This window comes from Natrix helvetica, assembly GCF_964273705.1.
Source record: "Natrix helvetica genome assembly, chromosome: 1".
Classification (NCBI taxonomy): Eukaryota; Metazoa; Chordata; class Lepidosauria; order Squamata; family Natricidae; genus Natrix; species Natrix helvetica.
In genome coordinates this window covers 200823246-200845352 of record NC_138548.1, presented here as the reverse complement: position 1 = coordinate 200845352, position 22107 = coordinate 200823246, and the positions used below count along the sequence as shown (strand labels likewise).

The window sequence follows — 22107 nt, the reverse complement described above, 5'->3', positions numbered from 1 at the left end:
CACACCCTCCCGAGGCTCTTTGCTGTCTCCCGGGCTGCACTGGGGGCGACTGAACAGCCTGCTCTTGGAAATGGAGGCTGTGGCCAATGGGATTATGGGCTTGGCCCTGGGCTCTTGCTCAGCCTGCCCGGGAGACGGAGCGCAGGGAGGAATATAATGGCCGTTTTGGAGGGAATGGACCCCACATTCCACTTACATCCACAGCAGCCGCGCCTGCCGCCTTCAGAGGCAACAGAGGAAAGTGCTCCTCTTGGTGGGGTGGCTGAGCTGGCCCGCGCCAGGCCTCAAGCCTCGCGATCCCTCACACAGCGCACAGACTTTGTTTCTATTGCGGTCTGCGAAGGCCCGCGCTTCGGCCAGCAGACCCCCTGGGAGACCCATTTCCTGGCTCCATGTTCCCGACCTGGGTTATGGGGCAACCCCTGGGCATTATTCTCCGCTCCCTACAATGCTGTTGCCGCCGCTGCCGGGCATGTTGCCTACGTCCATGCCGACAATTATATGTTGCGTGTTCCAGAGTCGGCAAACCAGACAATCTCTATATCTGCACACAGAATGGAACAACCAAAAATATAGTATGCCCACAAACATTGTGAAATTAAACATATTAGAAATTTGCGCTTTCTCTTTTCTTTCTTTTCCATTTAACAATACTGGGCCACAGCAACGCGTGGCAGGGTACAGCTAGTTTTTTAAATAAATATCCTCAAGGCAGCAAACTTCCTAATATGCCTCCCTCGGCTCCCTTCTATTTTCTCCACAACATCTCGCCGGTGAGGTGAGCTGATTTGAGCGGCGGGGCAAACAAAGTCACCCATCCGGCTTCCATGCCGAAAGGAGCGCAGGACTTCTTGGTTTCGAGCCCAAACTTTCAAACATTTCAAAAGCCTTTAAGTCTTCATTTACTTATCCAGTTCTCTTTCGAAACGTTAATATAAATAAGCGTGCAGATGCAACCGCAGCAGTTCATCCTAAACATGTCAGCTCGATTCCCGGTGACTTCGGGCACTTTATATGCCTGGTGTGTCGTTTCGATCTCTTCGCAAAAGGTCATCCAGTCAGCCTGCAGTTGGAGCAAAGGGACCTATTGGAGGAATAGGGGTGGGGAACAGAGCACCCATTCGCGAGCAGCTCTTGCCTTTCGCTCTGAAACGATTTTTCAGCCTCGCTGTCCGTCCCCCCCCCCTCTCCAGAAAGCGCATGGGTCAGCCTCCCAAGAAGCTCCTCCTCTCCTTTCCACCGCCTGCCTGTTTCCGAAGGGAGCGGGGAAGGCTCTCTGTCACGCCTCTAGCCGAATAGCGCATGCCAATCACAAGACGCCTCGCCCACCTCCCTGACTTCTCGACCAATGGGTTTAGACCTCCGGGAAAGTAAAGCGGAAGTGTACACTGCCTTCACTCGATGGTTCCTGTCTCTTGGATCGACCGCGGTTGGCTGCGCGTTTTCTTCGCTGTGATGGTCGAAAGGCGCGCTTCAGTTCTCCCGCGACCCCTTCGCAGTTGGTGTTGATGAACCTTTTAAGAGTTGCCGAGTAGGAATGGTCAGCTTTAACATCAATCATACTTTAATCCCGCCCTTCAACCTTCAGTGGCGAGAGGAATCCCGCCCCCCTCACCAACCGCAAGATAGACTGGAACTGCCTGATTGGTTGTCTCCGTTTGATAGCAATGACGTATACGCGAGTTTTCCAATTGGAGACTCGGGATTGAGCTACCGTCCTACCCCTATAGGTTCATAAAACCATTCATTCCCCCCTCTCTCAATTTCCAATTGGTATAGATCCTGCAAAGCACCGCCTTCCTCTTTACAATTCGAGTAGTCTTCTGACACTCAAATGGTAGATCCCGCCTGTCACCGCTTCTGATAGACCGGGCGTCCAAGCCGCCTGCTTCTCTTTATTTTCAGTGGCTTTTTTGCGCTGTCGCTCATCTCGATGTCGCGGATGACTGGCTTACACAGGAGGCGGGGATAATGGCACGAAGTCCCGCCTCTTGGACTCCCGGCGTGCAGTGCGGGCGGGCTTGTGAAGGGGGGTAGAGTGTTCGGCCTGGTTCCCGCGTTGAGCCCTCGTTGAAGCCGCGTTTATCTCTGCCGCCATGTCGGACTATAGCACCGGCGGTCCTCCGCCACCTTCCGCTGGGCCTCCGGGCGCGGGTGGAGGAACCGGAACTGCCGGGCCTCCAAATCAAGCCGGAGGAGGCAACTCTGTCGGTTCCGGACAGGCTGGGGGAGCGGCAGGTCCAGGACCCGGCGGGATCCGTAAAGACGCTTTCGCCGATGCTGTTCAGCGCGCCCGGCAGGTGAGCTGAGGCGGATGGGAAATGGAGCAACCCGATCGCTTGCGGGGGGAGGAGGGCGCTTGAGGACGAGGAGCGTTGCATCCCTCCCCGACTGCCCTAGGAAAGGCCCGGTGCTGTAGGGAAAGCTGGAGATGGGCCCGAGGCTGAGGTAGTCGTCTTCTGAGGTGACCAGAGTTCTGGACTGTGCCACCCAACACGCCGCGGGGGAGTGTGGGGGGAGGAGGCAGAAAGCAAAGAGCGATTTGGGTGACCAGTTAGTTTCTTCCTGCGGGAAGGTTACTTTAAAGGAAGTGGAAGCCCGGCGCACGTGGGTCGTCGGTTCTGACTGTGAAACCAAGCCGGGAAATAGGAACAGAGAAGGCTTGTTTTTTTAAAAAAAGTTTGTGTTTCCCTCAGCTGAAAGAGAGGAGGTAACCGTCTTGATTTTTATTTATTTTTATTTGCCAATCGCTAACAGTGGCCCGCAAGCCCCTCCTGATCTTTATTACATGAAGGGTGGTTTCTTGGGCTAAATGGGGGAGGTGGTGTTTCTTATGGGCAGTATCGCTTCACGTGGCAGAAGAGTCGGATATTTTAAACTGCATTTTGGTATTGGACCAGCACCAGAAAGCTATCTTATTTTAATGGGTTAGAGACTCATTCTTAACATTTCCAGATGTCATGGTTCACTTTTAATGTTTTGGATCACCCTTTAAAAATATCCACCTTGTGCCCTGGAATTGCAATTTAAGTACAGTACACGTTTGCCTGATGTACAGTAGCCCATGCGTGCATTAGAAAGACATTGGAGAATGAATATCTATTTGGGAAGCAGAAGAATTGAAAATTAATTTGAATTGTTTTGGGAAATGTTTTAGTTCCAAGATTGCCCATTATGTCTTAATGCTCTCTTGGGAAGCAGAAGAATTGAAAATTCATTTGAATTATTTTGAGAAACGTTTTAGTTTCAAGATTGCCCATTATGTCCTAATGATCTCTTTGCATCATGTGTTTTTTGCACAGGACAATAAAATATGATTCTACTTGCAATCTAGATTACAATTATGCAATCCATATTTTCTAACTATGAATTTCTTAGCTTGTCCTCAAGAAAGAAGGGTGGAGAAGTGTCTCAGTGTACATCCAATATATGCAGGGTTAAAGATAAATTATAAGAAGATTGTTGATGAATCAAATATTTGTGCCTTTTGTGCTTCCTGTAGGAGTGAAAGCAATTGGAAACTTCTCATGATTTAATTGAATTCTTTGATTTTTCACAAAGAATATGTGATAGGAGTAACTCTTGCTTTTGTTGCTCTTGTAATTGTCTTTTGTTTGTACATTTCTATCATTGATCTATTTTTTCCTTAACACATATTTGCAATTAGAAAACCTAGCATACTCAGGAAGACCCTGTGTTGATTGTTTGTGCTTTGTTTATTGCATTGGGAAGGTTGGGTGGTTTTATAATTTTATTTACTCAAAACATTTTAGCTTATTTGTGGAACATTGTTTATATTGTTAGCTTAGGGCTCCATGTGTTGTTAATGTATTCTGGTGCATCTGTAGATCAGTTGTAGCTTTTTAAGGCTAAGGAAGAAAACTGATGTTTTAAGGAAAATAGAATAGTTCAACAGTAACAAAATGATTTTATGGAAACTGATTTATTTAAAACCAGTTTCATTCTTGAAATACTTGTATGCTGAGGTTTCTTCCTTATTGTTATATTAAGGGGCTCTTTATGTATAATGTGTTTTGAATCAAAAGTCCCATCCTAGATAAAATTGTTACTAATTTTTTTCTGTGCTGCTTGTTCTAAGAAGGAAGGAAAGGGACATTGTGAAGTATTTGAAGAATTATCCATTCATTCATTCAATTTTTATAGCCACCTATGTCAACCAATGAGTCTGTGCATCTTATAATTCCAAAAGTATAAAAACATCCAAAATAATTTTTTGGCTGTTGTATGTATTTTATCAGTTAACAGTAAAGCCAAACGGGATATGTACCATATTCTGAGCCCCTGGCTCAGGTATACAGTGAAGTTTTTAAAGCCTTATGAAAGGCTAGCACAGTTGGGGCTAACCTCTGGGGGAGGGATATTCCACAGAGCAGGGATGACTGCAGAAAAGGCCTGTCTTCTAGTCCCCACCACTCAACATTCTTTGCAGAGTGCCTCAATCTGCTAGATTGGGTTGGACATGTAGAGACTCTTGGAAAAAAGTCCCTCAGGTAACCCATTCCCAAGCCATATAGGGTTTTATGCACATTCAGTTGCATCTGGAATCAAACTGGTAGTCATTGCAGCTGACATATTCGTGGTGTTACATCTTCTGTATATCTGACATCATTTATTGTCTGTGCAGCTCCATTCTGTCTGTTTCTGAATGCTCTTCAGGGGCAGCCCATGTAGAAAACATTGCATTGATCTAAACGTGAGGGCATGAGTTGGGGTAAGCAGGGTTTTCTGGTCCAGGAACGGATGTAACTAGCATACCACCTGTTAGGATGTAACCCTTGGCTTGGCAATGTATGTAAGCTATGATTACTTTACTGTTACTTTAAATGATTCAGAGATGAAATTGGCTTGTTACCTCAAGCAGCCATAAGAGGGAGCCAGAATGGTTGTTAGATCTCTCTCTCTCTCTCTGTTTTGTTAGATGCTGCTCGGTGTATTTTGAGGTATTGTGATTTGCTACTGTTTAGCTATACTTTGTGTGCTAGACTGACTATTTTGATAACTGAATTACTGAAACGTGTATGACTTGGACTATTAACCGGACTCTGAATACTTCTATATTTCTACATAGTAAACTACTATATTTTTATACTATTCAGTGTGTCTGTATGCTGGTTTGTGCGTGTTATTCCATATCACTCTCATTACGCTTCTCTGCATACTCGCTCTTCTAACGGGGAGCTTAATTACTTAACACCACCTGAAGATGTGCAAAGGCTTTCCTAGCTATACTATCATCTGTCTGTGTTTCAAAGAGTCTAGGGGGACCCCGATTGCATATTGGGTGTGTCTCAGATAATGCAACTCTATCTAGAACTAAAAATGGAATAACCTTGTCTTAGGAAGTTTCCAATACCCACAGCCACTTAGTCTTGCTAGTGTTGCATTGGAACCCATTTCATCCCATCCTGTCTCCAGCAGCTCCAGACACTGGAATAGGGGCTTCTATAGTATTGGTCAGAGGGCCTTGGTTGTTATTCAGGAAATACAGAATATGATCATTACAGCCTATTGAAGAAATATTAGCCAGAGGGAAAAAAATAGCTTGAGATCATCTGTGAAGTTCTGTGTCAGTCACTGTTGCTTATGGACTTATATAAATTATATTACTTTATATTTCAATAGAAAAATGATTGCCAATAATTTTTAAGTAAATAGCAATTGGTTACTGTGTAACTGGTTGATTTTCTGAATTGATTGGCAAACTTTCAAAATTTTTAGGAATGTGGGCATTTTATATCAAATAGGCTATCGTGCCCTATGCATTGTTTCTTAAAAAGGATGGAAGTACTTTATTCCAAGATTTTAGTACAATTAATGAGATTGCAACATTTTTTTTAAAAAAGCCCAGATTTGAATTTCATTTATTTAACTATTGCTAGAACAAGTCACAAAGCAGTCAGTCATCTGTTATTTTGTTTAATTAATTAACTTCTTCGCTACTCATCTCACCACAAAGTTATGATTGGATATTGCAAAAAAAAACCAAAATGTAATCATTTGAATGTCTTTTTTAATTTGAAATTGGACTTTCTTAAGCAAAAAGGAAATCACCTGTGTTTTAGACATCTCTGCAACTAGATCTTGATTATATCCTAACTTAGCTGAATTTCAAGAAAACATTGAAATTAATGGCAAACTAGCTGGATGTGCCATATTGCTTGGGAATGTAGAAACTAATCTGAACTCAGGCATTTATAATAGATATTTTCATCTATGTAGGTGCTAATCTAATGTGTCCAATTAATGCATAAACATTTGGGTATTGGTTAGGAATACACCATTGCAATCTTACTAGTATTACCTGAGTTTGATAATCTTTATGAAATATAGGGTTTAGTTTTTTATAATTCCTTTCTTGAAGAAGAAATTGTTCATTATTTTTCAGAATTTGCATTCCTGCTATCACTTTTTCCTTTTCTGTCTGTGCATGTCTTACCAGGTTTCATTCTTACTCATTACTTCCAAGGTACAAAATCAATGCAACCTATTTCTTCTTTGTCCTTTAAAGTGCCTTGCCAACTTACTTATTTCAGACTGCTCTCTAGGTATACAATAGCCTTTCTTAGTTAAGAATTCACCGTAGTCTGGTCTTTATTTTGGGCTTACTACTATTTTTAAGATTATACTGGGACAAGTGAGACAAGTCAGGGATATGGAACCAATAGTCATTTCCAAATTTGACATTTAAAGCAGTGGCCCCCAGCCTTTTGGGCACCAGGGACTGGTTCCATGGAGAGAAGTTTTTCCGGGGACCAGAGGGGTTTGCATGCTGCCTGCATCTCGCAGATGGGGCTTCACTTCACTTGTTTGCATGGACCAGTTTCTGACATGCTTTGCACCAGTGCTGATCCATGGAGTAAGTACCTCTGATTTAAAGTGTCAAAATCTAGTATACCTTCCCAAGAAGATACCCCACAATGTGTGGTAAATGTAATTTAAATAATTGCTGAAGATTCTGTAATTATTGTGTATGGTTTTTTTTTTTAAAAAAAAGCATTTTTCCTCCCATAATCCAAATATATACTATTTTATATTGAGAGAAAGTTAGAATTTCATTGTTTATGAGATGCATATCAAAGCAACTATTTAATGTTTTTCAGGTTTGGAATAATTATAGCACATATACACTCATGAAGTCATCGGAGCTAGTACAGTTACTTTTGAGTTAATTCTCCTCTATTTCAAGTGGAGTTATTTTGCCCCCCCCCCCCCAAAAAAAAAATGCCCAGCCCAGAAGAGCTGAGAGCCAAAAATCTATAGTAAACTTCCATAGTGGGCATTATTTATATTTATTATAATCACTTCAATAAAACATGAAAAAAGAAACAGGAACTTCTCAAGAGCTCTGCTCTAGGAACCTGTTTAATTTTAATCATGCAGTCTGTTCCTATAGTTGGCCAACCAAATCCCTTGATGTTTCTGATAGTGTACAAAAAATGCCATACTGTACTGTAAAAGTGTTGAGAGTCTTTACATCCACAGTCTGTTTTATGAAACTTCCCTCTTTCCAGTCTGATTTTCCACTATTCCTTTTCCTTACTTTTTCTTCATTCGTTTTCTCCGCCATCCTGAATTTCAGCTGTCTAGCTCAACAAAACCTCATAATATTCTCAACCAGGGGGTCCCTTTTAATCGGTTCCTTGGAAGTGATTTTTCTCTTTCAAAAAATATGGCTGCAGTGTCGGATGAGTTCAGGCCATTCGCTGGGCCAATACAGTAGAATTTACTGATCTTTTATTCAACTGCTATTGCACTTGGTGACTGGACTTTGCCTTATTTTCGACTTTTTAAATTTCTGTGCAGCAGGGTTAAAGCCAAAAAGATAAAGCTGTAACTGACCACAATTGGGAAGGGAAATTCTGGGAACAGGAATGGAATCTAAGTAAGAGGGTGTCTGTAGTAAACCTTCCTTGCTGCAGGGTCAAATAACTGGGGAGAAGAAAAACTGAGAGGGGCCTGGCCTAGCAACTAAGAAAGCCTGATGCGAGTCAATGTATAAAATGTTGCTGCCTAGTTAAATTTCTAACTGTATTAGCAGGGCCATGTAAAGTACATACTTTACAATAAGAATTAAACGTTTGAATTGTGTAAGTTTTTTCCAGCTTAATTTGTTTAAGCTCCTTTGTATTTTATTCAGTAAATGGGTTTGGGATATATTTTTAATTACTTGAAGTTTCTTGTGTTTCAAACACTTTTGTTTTAACAGTTTTATTTCTAATTCTTTCTTTGGCTTGCAGCTTATTCTGTTGTAATCATGGTGTCAATTTTACTTTTAGATAGCAGCAAAAATTGGGGGTGATTCAGCCACAACTGTGAATAACACTACACCTGATTTTGGATTTGGTGGTCAGAAGAGACAACTAGAAGATGGAGGTACTGTGTGCCTACTCTGAGTAGATCCAAGTCAAGGACAATATCTATTGAAGTTGGGTAGCCACAAATTTAAATAAATACAATCCTAACTTAATAACAGTAATTGGGATGAGAATTGCTGTCTTTAAGTGATGCAGTCATACAGCATGAAGTTGGGTGACCACATCCTTAGCAACAGAAATTCGAGCACTTCTGGTTGCCATTAAGCAAATATCATTGGGGGTCATTAAACAGGAACACCATGTGATTGCCATTTGCAATCTCCTGCCAGCTCTCCCATTGACTCCGTTTATAGAAGCCATCAAAGAAAGTCGCAAATGGCAATTATGACTGTGGGGACACTGCAGTTAATTTAAGTACAAAACCCAGTTGTAAGTACCACTTGTTCATTGTCATCATAAATTCAAGGGTCACTGGACTAGTGTCATTAAACAAGGTTGCCTGATCCCTTTCTTTAAACAGTTATTCAGCCTCACATACCAGGAGAGACACAGTTAAAAGGATGTGGGGATGTCCTTGTTTGTGCAGCAGATTTAGGCAAAGATTCCATAAAAATGGATGGAGGTGGCTAGACAAATACAACTAGTCCTCAACTTAAGAACATTCATTTAATGATGGTTCAAAGATAACGGTGGCCTTAGAAAACTTCATTTACAACTTGCTCTCACCCTTGTGACCATCGTATCACTGCACATCCACACATAATAGATATTCCAAATGGAAAAGGTGCAGGGGAACTGATGCATCTCTGTGTAAGAACATGTTCTGAGCCAGGACTCACCACTTCAACTTGCCAAAGTGTGTTTGTTGGCTCCTTATAACCAGCTTACATAGGAATGCTTTATTCTTGATGATATAGTAGCCTGTTCTCTCAGGCATAAGAAAAAAACATAAATCGCATCAAGGACTGGGTTTTTGAGCAGGGGCATCCCCTTCCAGCCTCATCTCCTGAAATACCTGGACTGATGAAGGTTCATTTCTGTCCATTTCCCTATCTCTGGTTGATAAGTAATGTGAATGCTACCACCTCCAGAATGGACTTTCTTGTAGCTGCAATCTTGAAGCTTCATTCTGAATAGCAGAATGCAAAGGAGCTAATCCTAATCTATATCCATTTTCTTTTCTTTGTTTTTGTTTTTTAATAGATCAGCCAGAAAGCAAAAAAATGGCTCCCCAGCCAGAACGTAAGTACAATGTATTTTTTTAATTGCTAGGGGAAGATTAATGTATTAATTACATACAAAGTCATATTATAATATCTTAGAGTTTCCATTGACTGGCTTACATATTTCTTTTTAGAATGGGACTTTATAATCAGACTCTTCCTTTCCCTTTCAGCCATGCCTCCACCACCTCAACTTGGACCGATCCATCCTCCCTCAAGGTAACTTAGTTATGGGTTGTTTTTTTTCTTTCTCCATCAGTATTTGAGCTGGAATGCTTAAACCAATATTCAGGGTTGAGATTGTGGGTTCAGATTACCTCTGAGGGGATAGCATTTCCCTGCCCTAAAGAGAGAAGGCTGTTTTGTTAGGTGGAGATCAGCATCCAAATTAGTGAGAGATGTGAATTCCAGGCACATGGATGCCTTGTTAGGTAGTGAAGCGTTGTGCTCTTTGGCCATGACTGAGTATTACAAGTCTTTGTGTAGCTTCAGTTTCATAGCTTTTGTTTCTGAAACTTGTCTGAAGATCCTTGTTTGTAAATGCTGCTGGAGTGGTCTCTGGGCCACTTAGTTGCTCATGAGTCCTGCCAGGCAGTGCAGGAAAATCACATGGTGATTTCCACAAAGCGGTGCTTAATTGTTCAGCCACCTTCCTTTCTGCTCTTTTGGGAGGAGGAAAACTCCCCTTTTTTTGTTTCTTGATGGATGCTGGTGAACCCCAGATCCATTTCTATAACTCTCCCACTCCTTACTTTAAGCTGCTGACCGTTTTCCTTGCAGGTCTACAATGACTGAAGAGTACAGAGTACCTGATGGCATGGTGGGACTCAGTGAGTATTAGACAGGGAGCAGAGATACCTGCTGTTGCCATAGTTGAAAGACTGCTACTTCACCTTTACTAACCAGTGCTGCTTTGGCTTCTCGATGCCAGTTGGCTGAGCTTCCTACAGGGAAGGCTCAGGCAGGTTTGTTTCTTTGTAGCCCTATTTGTGTGGGGTTTTTTTGAGAGATGACAGGCATTTGCGTTTCTTTGTATGCTGCTCAGAGCTATGTGGAAGATTGCTCCAGCAATGCCGGGTGGGTATTCTGTTCTACAAAAGTCTCAGCAAGTTTTACATTCATTAAATGGTTGAGGGCTGGATTCTAAGGAGAACTTGAGGTAGACATCATGTAAGCATTTCCCATCATAGTAGGAATTGGGTGGGGTGGAGTGCTGTCAATCAACAATACATATTCACTTTGGACACTCAGGCTAGGAGTGCAACAGGCATTCAGAATTCTGTGTTGGATTGCTTGTGGCTTTGGCTTTGGATTCATCAACTTTCTGTGAGTGATTATAGTTCCCTTTTGCCAGAAGGAATGGTGGCTGCAAAACACTGCCTGAAGTTGAGTTTTAACTAAGCAAGGGAGAATTGATTCGCAGTAGGCAATTTGTTCAAAAGCCCTAACTTTAAATTGGCCTGGCATTCACGCTCTGAAAGCTAGAGATTGTCTGAATGGGTGCTGAGATACTTTTTTCTGTTGCTTCTGAGACCTTTATTTCAATACTTTTGCTTGAATTGGGCATTTAGGAGAATCACTTATCTTCCATGATTCCTTCTGTAAATGGTGAATTGAAGGAATCTTGAAATAATATTCCAACTACTTTTTCATGCACACAATGCAGTCTTAAGCTTAACTGTGCTAATGCAGTTTGTACAGTGAAAAAGTTATATACTTAAAATAGAAATATGTTTACACTGGGTTTGCCTGTTTCTGCTGAAGATTTGTCTGTTTCTGCTTTTCCAATATATTCGCAAGCTCTTTCCTATCCGTTTTGAGGAAGGATGAAAAAGTGTTCTATTTAAACTTACCTGCTAGAAGATAAGTTTCCTACTTTTATCTCAAGATTTTCTCAGCATTATTCTCCTTGCTTTACAGTCATAGGAAGAGGTGGAGAGCAGATTAACAAAATACAGCAGGACTCTGGATGCAAAGTACAGATCTCACCAGGTAGGCGTGAAATTGTAGAGCAGAGTATGAGGTGGATTTGGTTGCCGCTTTCTGGTATAGAGCCACAAGTGTAGAGAGATTAATCCCATCTTATCCTTTAGCTTTGTTGGTGTCTCATTCCCAATCAATCAAAGAAGGATTTGCAGCTGCGGGGTTTATGGAATACACAGAACGTGTTTCCTCTAAGTCTCGTTCATGATAATAACATTTCAAATCAGTCATGAACACTGATCATGTAAATTTCCGAAGACTTGTTTCAAAGATCTGTGGCATGTACAGTCATGTGCACATAATTAACCAGCAGCATCATGCAAATAAATCAAATTTTAGTGTCAAAAACAGTATAAGAAAGGGTCAATTAAAAAGCATAGAAAGTATATCAAAAGGCTGAAAAATATTTAAAGAGCAAACATCTAAAAGAAGGGGAAGAAGCATTAGATGGGTGTAGGGGAGCATAAAGTCTAATGTGCAGCAAAGTAAATCTTTCTCAATACAGAGCATTCTAGAATGAAAAACTAGATGTTCATTAAGACTAGTTTGTGGCAGAAAAAAAAAGACTAGTTTGTGGCAGATGTTAAGCATTGCTATGCACAATCTGGCAGCATTCTATATTATAGCAAGGTTAGTATCTGAGAGAGTATCTGTCAGGAGATAGAGAATTGTTCTATGAGGCATGGACTTCGATGCAACAACAGAGAGATGAGGTTGCGGAAATATTTTTGTAGAAGTACATTCTGTGTGGAGTTACAAGCATTGTATCTGTGGATAGAGAATCTTCCTGCATCGGCCTTCATGACAGCTTACGGGTGGACATGACATCATGCCAGAATAAACACCCTCCAGTGGTTAGGTTCTTTAAGATTAGTTAAGTATGTCATAGGGCAGGTAGAGTAGCTCTTGGATTCATTGGCAATAAAGATTGGAAGCCTAGTTGCTACATGTTGTTTAATGGCTGCTTTAGCCTGATCATGTCCCATGCGGAGTAGAAGACCTGGAGAGAAGGCCAAGGGTGAGATTTTAGTTACCACTATCTTTTTCCATGTGGACTGGATGTCATTCCTCATTAATGAGACATGGGGGTGTGTGTGGAGTTTGAGCCAATAGTTGAGTATAGTTACCCACACTTTAGCCTCCACTTTCATGAGACCTGTCTCCAGTCTCAGGATAGTGTTAGAGACACATTTTTGGACTTGAAGAGTCATTCTTAGACATTTGAATTAAGCAAGTCATAACGGTGAAAAATTGGAAAGGGGCCCAGCTGGATACCATAAAAAAGTTGCACTATTCACTTTGGCTTTGCATAATTTGTATATTGCAGGGACTATAGTGTCCACCTCTTGTCTTGAGGGATTTGAGGATGACAGATAAGCTTCTCTCTGCATTTTCAGAAATGTGATGTTCATTGAGCTTTCTTCTGTTGGCAAAATGAAGGAGTACTCTTAGATATTTGAAACAGGACACCTGTTTCAATCTTGTGACTATCTGTCTTCCAGGAATGGTTCTTGGGCCTTTTGGCAAATGCCATTGGGTTTTCTGGTAATTGAATTCTAGCTGGTCTTTCTTAAAATACAGTATTAGTACTCTCAGTGCTTATTTAAGACCAGAAACAGCAGCACTTGCCTGCTATTTAAATTCATTGTGGGTTTTCTCAGAATTATACAGCTGTTGTGTTATTCTGAGAAAATATATTGTTGCTTTGAAAAATTGCAGAAATGTGCAATTTTTGTGCATTCTCTCACTATTCCCACTTCAAGGCAATTTTGGGGAATCAAATTGAAAGCATTGCAATTCTAATAAATAGCAACATAGCTTGTAAAAAACACAATGAACCGTTAGTGTGTTCTTGAAGTTTTGAGTAGTAACATTAAGCAGTCATTCTATTTGTCTCTCTGATTTTCATGAGAAAATACAATATTTTCATCTGAGTTTTGAGACATCTCAAAAGCTTGTTTCTTAGTATTTGTCCTTTTTGTTAAACTGCATAGAGAATAAGTCACTATATGGTTAAACATAATGTAACACAAGCATATATATTTTTCCTTTCCAAGCCTGTACTTGAAGGTAGAGAGATGTAACAAGTATAGCTGTTGTTTGAGACTATGATGAGCAATCATTCACTGGATTGAGGCCACAGTTGTACTTTTCCTTTGGACTGCCAGAGGAGTGTTAGTGTGTAGAGCAGTGATCTAATAGTATCTCTGACTGGAACTCAGCCATGAGTTTGGATCAGGAAATAAATATAAACAGTAGGGCCAGATAATGTGGTGGATTTTTGCATCATGGGAGAGCTTCAGATAAATGGGGAATTACACCTAACTAAACATAACTGGTGCAGTTTCAGGGACCTACAAAGATCATGTTCAGAGGCTGTGGGATGTCCTTGTTTGAAAGATTGAGAAAGCGTTGCTATTTGCCAGTCTCGTCTGGGCTGGAAAGCTGGGCAATCCTTCAATGGAAGACAGCAGGGAATTCCAATATTAGTAATATAACTGGTGCTCTGATATTCTTAATGATTACATGTTTACATATTACCAGGAGCAGGACATCTTTGCATGGCGGAAAGTTGTACTTAAAAGGAACTGAGGTCTCCAGAATAGGAGGAGCCCCATCACAGATGTGGGAATGGGTTTTGGAGGTCATGATTAATTGTGATAAGCCTATTTTTATTTCTCAAGGATCACTTGAGTCTTTGGAGCCATAGAAATTGCCTTGCCTTGTGATAATTTATGGTTTGCTCAATCATTGTTGGTTGCCTAAGCTATTTGAAATATTCATGCTGAGTCTTAATGGTTTACAAACCATTATAATGACCCATGATATCTGTTTCCACATCATTGCTAAACCAAAATCAAATCAGTTACATTATGGTTTACCATGCTGTATAAATCCGTAAAGAAAAATAAATGGAAACACACTTGCAGTATTCTTACACAGCACAGCTAAAAAGCTTTTTTTTTTAAAGTGTGGATTGACTTAATACAGCCTTAAATACCGTTCTGCTCTTGGAACACTTGTCAAGTTGACTTTTATGTAGGTTGGCTGTCACGTTGATGCATATGTAAATATAGGAACCACTATGTCTTCTATTCCTTTCATCCAATCAAATTCACAGAAGTCTGGTCTTGTGTAACCTGTGAACTGCCTGTAATTATGCAGTAGATTTTTCAGCTGTTAAGAATCCTACATTTTCTCTCTGATTGCTGTTTCCTTTTAATACCAAACTAGTCAAGTACATCCAGAATCCTGTTTGTAGAGAGTGCAAGCTGTGTTTTATAGACCTATCCAACTATCCTAGCTCCTTTAGATGATACATGATTGGGGGAAAGCTCAAATTCTTTGGGAAAATGTATTGTTATAGAAAGAAGTTGACAACTGTCTTCTGATGGCTTTTCTTTCTCTTACAGACAGTGGAGGACTACCAGAACGGAGTGTCTCTCTGACAGGATCACCAGAATCTGTGCAGTGAGTAGTTTTTAGTCTTTGTCAGTGTTTTCAGGAAGATCAGAGGCATTCAGAGGTGATATTAAGCAGGTTTTGATCAGTTCTGAAGAACCAGTAGCGGAAATTTTGAGTACTTCAGCGAACCGGTAAATATCACCTCTGACTGGCCCCGCCCCCATCTATTCTCTGCTTCCTGAGTCCCAGCTGAAATGGAGATTCTACAGTATCCTTCCTCTGGAGTGGGATGAGAATGGAGATTTTACAGTATCCTTCCCCTGCCACGCCCACCAAGCCACGCCCACAGAACCGGTAATAAAATAATTTGAATCCCACCACTGGAGGCATCACTTTTATTGCAAAAGTTCGGTTTGTTTCATGCTGTTGGGGGGGTGGGAGGGAGAGTTATGCCAACTTCTATTTGAACTGACCAAGTTTTATTTTCCTCTTGCTTTTTTAACAATTCAGGAATTTGTTTTGTAAAGAGATGCTGGGTTTTTAATTAAGATGGTTGCCTTTCGTGACAAAGACACAATAATAATTTGGGCATGCAATACCTAAAAGGCACAACTGGCTGCTGACTTTGGTCTTATACGGAAGCATTTTACTTAACACAAACGTTTTGCTAGGCTAGCATGGGACTAAAATCTTCATTGAACATTGCAGTTATAGCATATCTGTGCTTACTAAAGAAGCACAGATAAAACTGAAATAAATGCAGTATGTAAATTCAAAAGTACAAATGATTGCAAAAATAAAGTGATTGGTTTTGCAACTGGAATAAATTCTATTAACCATTATGCAGGAAGCTGTGGAACAAACATGGAACATGCTGATTGGTAGACTTTTCAGGCTTGAAAGTATTGCTGGGAATTCCATTTCAAACCTTTGTCATCAGAGAGGAAATGTTGAGAATCTTGTAACCTGCCATCATTCAGAGTTGATTCTTTCTCCTCCTTGTAGAAAGGCAAAGATGATGCTTGATGATATTGTGTCTCGAGGGCGTGGTGGGCCACCCGGCCAATTCCATGATAATGCCAACGGACAGAATGGTACAGTACAGGAAATCATGATCCCAGCCGGGAAAGCAGGCCTGGTGATCGGCAAAGGAGGAGAGACCATTAAACAGTTACAGGTGAGCTTGAAGTATTACGATCATCCATATCACCATCAAAATCATTTTCTCCTCTGCTTCCCCTTCTACTGTTGGCTTGGTTTAAGTTACACATAAGGAGGAAGAACGTACAGGAATTTTTGATAGTTATGCAACCCTTTTGATTTCTTGTTAATGTAGGAACGGGCTGGAGTGAAAATGATTCTAATTCAGGACGGTTCACAAAACACAAATGTAGACAAGCCTCTTCGAATAATTGGGGACCCATACAAAGTGCAGGTAAGGCCGACTCTTTGTTTTGCTTATTGATTTCATTATTTTGCATTTGGGTGGGGTCGAGAGTAATTTTAATTTTCCCTTTACTGTGATGGATTTTCAGTAGTTCCCTGTATCACTATTCTTTTTTATTAAAAGGCTGCAATTCAACACTGCCAGTTAGAGTTTTCGATTATATTTGATTTAGAAAAGTATGTTTATTCCGTTCAGATATACTGGAAAGCTATAGCTCTCTAGCCAGAAAGTGCACTGAAGAAGGAAGGTCTTTGGTTCATAAACATCCTTGTTTTACTTTCTCAATATATGACAACTTGTTTTCATTTCATTTCATTAAGATGTAGTTTATTAGCAGGAATGAGAACAGTTTACCCTCCAGTTTTGAGCCTTTCAAGAGCAAAACTTCTGCCAGTATTATCTGCAGTTGTACTCTACCAATGATCTGGAATTGCTCAGCTTCCTTGATAACACTCAGAGAAAGGCTTTCTTCATTGGAAATTCTAACATTTCTTAGGTGAAATGTTCTATGGCATGTTTCAAATCATTCCAAAATTAATGCTGAGTTTTCTTTGCAGCAAGCCTGTGAAATGGTAATGGACATCTTAAGAGAGAGAGACCAGGGAGGCTTTGGTGATCGGAATGAATATGGTTCAAGGATTGGTGGAGGAATAGACGTGAGAACATTTTTGGTACTTTGCTGTGGTAATGGAAAAAACAGCTTCAGTTGGACATTAATCCCTGTATTTCATTTATTTACTGGTTTTTTTTATTGTGGTATTTATACTTTGTAACAGCTCTCTTAGAAGTGAAACCAGTCCTTCCATTAGCTTTTCCTGAGGGGATTTGGTCATTGATAGGTTATCAGCTGCGTTTATTACTTTCATTGGATAATGTTCTGTGTACTTTTTGTATATAAAAAGCGTCATTGTAGTTCATTTTTTATATATAGAACACTATGTGTATACACATATACACACACAAACTTTATATTTTTAATTGAATTTTATTGTTATAAATTGCCACACATCTGAGAAGATTTAGCAACATATAGATCTAGTAAATAAAATGTTTATTCATTTGCTTAGGTCCCAGTCCCCCGGCATTCTGTTGGTGTGGTCATTGGGCGGAGTGGAGAGATGATTAAGAAAATACAGAATGATGCTGGAGTTCGAATCCAGTTCAAGCAAGGTGAGAACCCCAAATCTCTCTGTCACCTTCAGAGCCTGTATTAATATCGCAGGGTAAAAGGCTTATACCGACACTTGCTTTTGTTCCTTTGTGTAAAATTATTTTCCCCAGTGCTCTTTTTTTTAAAAATTAATTTTTATTGAATGTTTTAATCTTTAAAAACAGTAAAAAAGACACAAGGAAAAAAAACACAATAAAACAAAACAAAACACGGAACATACATAACAATATAGAGTAATTTTACAGCTTTCAATATCGGCTTTCCTGCCTAGCTTTTATCATTCTCCCTTCTGCATTGCCTTCCTATTATTATAACCTCGTCCTATGATGTAACAAGCATAATACAAACACTTATAGTAATATTCATTATTTGTATCTCCATCTATTTCCTGTTTTGGCTTCTCTATTTCCTGTTTTGGCTTCAGATTTCTAGCCACTTGTATATTTTATTTCATACATTATAGAAGTCCGATTCTTCTCTTTCTTTTAGTTCTATTGTCATTTTGTCCATTTCTGCACATTCAAGTATTTTCCTGATTGTAGTTTCATCTGAGGGTGTATTAATTTTTTCCCAATTTTGTGCGAAGGCAATCCTGGCTGCAGTGAGTATATGTATGATTATGTATTGAGATTGTTTGTCCATTTTTTGATCCAGTAGTCCTAATAAGAATGCTTCTGGTTTGAGTTCTATTTTTCGCTCAGTAATTTCTTCTAACCACTTTCGAATTTTGCACCAGTACTTCCTTGTGATGGAGGACGTCCACCACATGTGGTAAAATGTTCAGGCTTGTGATTGCATCTCCAACAGTTAGGGGATAAATTTGGGTACATTTTGGCCAATTTCGCTGGAGGCAAATGCCATCTATAAAACATTTTATAGAGATTTTCTTTGTAAGCTGCTGCCTTCGTAAATTTATAATTTCTTTCCCACAGTTTATCCCATTTTTCTAACTCTATATTGTGGCCAAAATTTCTTCCCCAGCTAATCATTGTCTCCTTTACCGTCTCTTCCTCCATTTTATATTTTAAAAGAAAATTATATAATCTAGTGATCATTTTTCCTCCCGTTCCTAGTAATATTTTATCTAATTCCACTTGTGTTTCATATATTCCATATTGTTCCCCATCTTTTTTAAATCTTGTTTTAATTTGTAGGTAGGGCCACCATTCCATATTTATTCCCTTGCTTTCAGATCTTGTACTGATTTTAATTCTCCTTTTTCATCTAAGAGGTCTTCATATCTTACCATTTTACTAAGGTCTATAGTAAATGGATATGTCATTGCCTCCATGGTTGATAACCAGCTTGGGATTTTCAGGTAGTGGTTTTTTTTCCCCCCAGACCCTAAACAAAGCATCCCTTATTATATGTCTCTGAAAGTAGGAGTGGGGTTTAGTCTTTCCCTCCCAGAGGAAGCCGTGCCAGCCTAGTTGGAGATCGTGTCCTTCTAGGATAAGGATTCTTTTATTTTTTAATTGGATCCAATCTTTTAACCATGTTAGGGCTGCCGCCTGGTAATATAACTCCCAATCTGGGAGTCCAAAACAGCCTCTGTTTCTACTATCTTGTAGAAGTTGGTATTTGATACGCGGTTTTTTCCCTGACCAAATAAATTTGGATACCATTTTATTTAGTTGTTCGAAAAAATTTTTCTCTAATTTAATCGGTATTGTTTGAAAAAGTAATTTGGGTAGTATATTCATTTTGATTGTTGAAATTCTGCCAATTAGTGATATCTGTAGTTTAGTCCAATTGTCCAAATCTTTTTGTATCTGTCGTAGCAGTTTGTTGTAATTATCTTCTTTTATTGTAATACATTTTGCCGATAGCCATATTCCCAAATATTAAATTTTCTTGGCCCTCGAAATTCCCAGTTTCTCCTCCAGTTCTTCATTTTGTCTTTTGGTTAAATTCTTAGTTAATATTTTAGTTTTTTCTTTATTTATTTTAATCCCTGCCACTTTACCGAATTGGTTTATATCCTGTAATAGTTTTAGTCCAGTTTCTAGGGGTTCTTCTATGATAAATGCAAGGTCGTCTGCAAGGGCCTGCACTTTATATTCCTGTGTTTTAATTTTCAGTCCCTTTATGTCCTTATTTTGCCTGATTTGTGATATCAATGTCTCTAGTGAGAGGATAAATAACAAAGGGGATAGCGGGCATCCCTGTCTTACCCCTTTGGTTATGCTGAACTCTTCTGTTGCTTCCCCGTTTAGTATTATTTTTGCCCTCTGACTCGAATATATTGCTCTGATCATCCCGATGAATTTATCTCCGAAGTTCATTACTGCTAATTGATTTATAAGAAAATCCCAATTCAGATTATCGAATGCTTTTTGTGAGTCAATAAATATCAATGCTGCTTGTTTTCCTGGATGTATTTTGTAGTATTCTAATATGTCCATTATTGTTCGTATATTGTTTTTTATGTGTCTGTTGGGTAAAAATCCGTTTTGGTCTGGGTGTATGATTCCGTTTAATATATTTTTAATTATTTCCACCATAATTGTCATAAATATTTTATAATCAGCATTTAGCAGCGAGATTGGCCTATAATTTTGGATCTTTTGTTTTTCAGCGTTGTCTTTGGGAATTAATGTTATTAGTGCCTCCATCCAGGATTTTGGTGTCTTAGCTCGTTCTAATATTTCATTATACATTTCTAATAATATGTTCTCTAATGATTTTTGCAATCCTTTATAAAATTCTGCTGGAATTCCGTCTGGGCCCGGCGTTTTATTATTTTGTTGTTTTTGGATTGCCCTTTTTAATTCTAGCCTCGTTATTTTCTCATTTAATGTTTCTTTTATTGTTTCCGGTAGGGTTGGAAGATTTCTCCTCTGGAGATATCTTTTAATATCCTCCTCTTCTATTTCCTCTCAGCAGTACAATGCTTGGAAGTATCTTACTGCTATTTTTTCTCTCTTCCTTTTGGTGGTGTATCACCCCTTTTTCATCCTCTAGTTGCTGTATTATTTTCTTTTCTTTCTCTCTTTTTAGTTTATAGGCTAGCCATCTCCCCGGTTTATTGGCATTTTCGAAATAATTTTGCCTACATGATCTAATTTTTTCCCCAGTGCCCTTTTCTGAAATTTGGGGGGGGGGGGGGGTTGTAGTTTTCTCAGTTGTGATCTAAGGCAAAATCTCCAAGAAACATTTTAGATAATTGAAAATCTGTAGAACATTTTATTCTTTGTTCAAACTTGGCACAATCCAGGTTTTTCAGGCAGTTGTGACTGAAACTTGGCAAGTTCCCCTATAAAAACCAGGGTGTATCAAGTTTGTTGTAGTTCCACTGCCTTGGAATGGGTCTTCTGAATTTTGGACAGAAGTTTTTCCTCTCCTGGAACTGTATACATCCCATATCTATTTTTCTTCGTGTGTTTTTGTGTGTACACTATACATGTCCTCCCATGAAATCAGAGGGCCTTTTTGCTGCTGAGGAGGAAATCATTAATTGGATGGATGGTTGTTGAATGTGAATGCTATTTGGTGTACACAAACACAAACACACACCAATTCACAGATAAGGGTCCTAATTTTTAAACTCCAGTTGACTGTAGAACTTGTTTGGCTGTCATTTCAGATGATGGGACAGGTCCTGAAAAAATTGCCCATATCATGGGCCCGCCTGATAGATGTGAACATGCTGCCAGGATCATCAATGACCTTCTCCAGAGTCTTCGGGTATGACCTTGCTTGGGAGTTTATCTCATCCATCAGAGTGCTGAAATTGCCATTTAATTGAGCTGATCTAATCTTGGAAACAAAAAAATTCAAAGAATTAATTAAGCAACTCTTATAGTTTTTTGTAGATTGCTATATAAATTGTTATATGTATGTATGTATGTATAAACTACCGTGATTCTCAGAAAATAAGACCGAGACTTATTTTCTTTTAGACTTGAAAATAAGCACTTGGGCTTATTTTCAAGGCGGTCTTACTTTTTCTGAGGTGCAGCAGGCCAGACTTGGTGAGCTGGACACCCCATTGCCTCCATTCCGAACCTTCATTCAGAATGGAAGCTTTTTAGTGAACGGGAGGAAAATGGAGAGGGGGATTTTCCTGCCTGCCATCCTTCCCTCAGTCTGTGGAGCTTGAGGAATGGATGACAGGCAGAAAAATCCCCCTTCCCATTTTCCTCCCATTCGCCAAAAAGCCTCCATTTCGAATGCTGAAGGTTCGGAATGGAGGCGATGGTGTGTCCAGTTCACCGAGTTCACCAAAAAAAGCCTCCCGCGAGCCTCCCAAAAAGAGGGAAAAAGAAAAGCAGCGGGCTGCGGAGCTGCTGGCTTTGGGGAAGTGGCCCAACAAGCAGAAGCGCTGCGCCCAGAAAGAGAAGAGCAAAAGCAGTATTTGCGCTGCCCCAAGGGTCCAGCAGGCTGCAGCCAGACAGTTAACCACCCCCATACCGCCATTTGTGTTGACCACGCCCATCCCCCCTGGGCTTATTTTCGGGGTAGGGGTAATATTAGGCCCACCCCCCAAAAATTAGGGTTGGGCTTATTGGGGTGGGTCGTGTTTTCAGAGAAACATGGTAT

At 40.0% G+C, this 22107-nt stretch overlaps 1 protein-coding gene across 4 annotated transcripts in view; it reads left to right on the top strand.

Annotated features, from left to right (window-relative positions):
* Nucleotides 1-1924: 1924 nt before the first annotated feature.
* KHSRP (KH-type splicing regulatory protein) overlaps nucleotides 1925-22107 on the top strand; it is a 29915-nt gene continuing 9732 nt past the window's right edge. The window contains exons 1-12 of one of the 4 annotated variants that reach the window (XM_081961906.1): nucleotides 1927-2300; nucleotides 8298-8394; nucleotides 9540-9578; nucleotides 9733-9778; nucleotides 10340-10389; nucleotides 11480-11551; nucleotides 14956-15013; nucleotides 15953-16124; nucleotides 16284-16382; nucleotides 16952-17050; nucleotides 17462-17564; nucleotides 21152-21252. In XM_081961906.1, coding sequence (XP_081818032.1) covers nucleotides 2097-2300; nucleotides 8298-8394; nucleotides 9540-9578; nucleotides 9733-9778; nucleotides 10340-10389; nucleotides 11480-11551; nucleotides 14956-15013; nucleotides 15953-16124; nucleotides 16284-16382; nucleotides 16952-17050; nucleotides 17462-17564; nucleotides 21152-21252 — 1140 coding nt within the window. In that variant the 5' untranslated portion in view covers nucleotides 1927-2096. Of the gene's footprint in view, nucleotides 2301-8297; nucleotides 8395-9539; nucleotides 9579-9732; nucleotides 9779-10339; nucleotides 10390-11479; nucleotides 11552-14955; nucleotides 15014-15952; nucleotides 16125-16283; nucleotides 16383-16951; nucleotides 17051-17461; nucleotides 17565-21151; nucleotides 21253-22107 lie in introns of all 4 variants that reach the window. The other 3 variants (XM_081961907.1, XM_081961908.1, XM_081961909.1) reach the window with 3 other exon arrangements.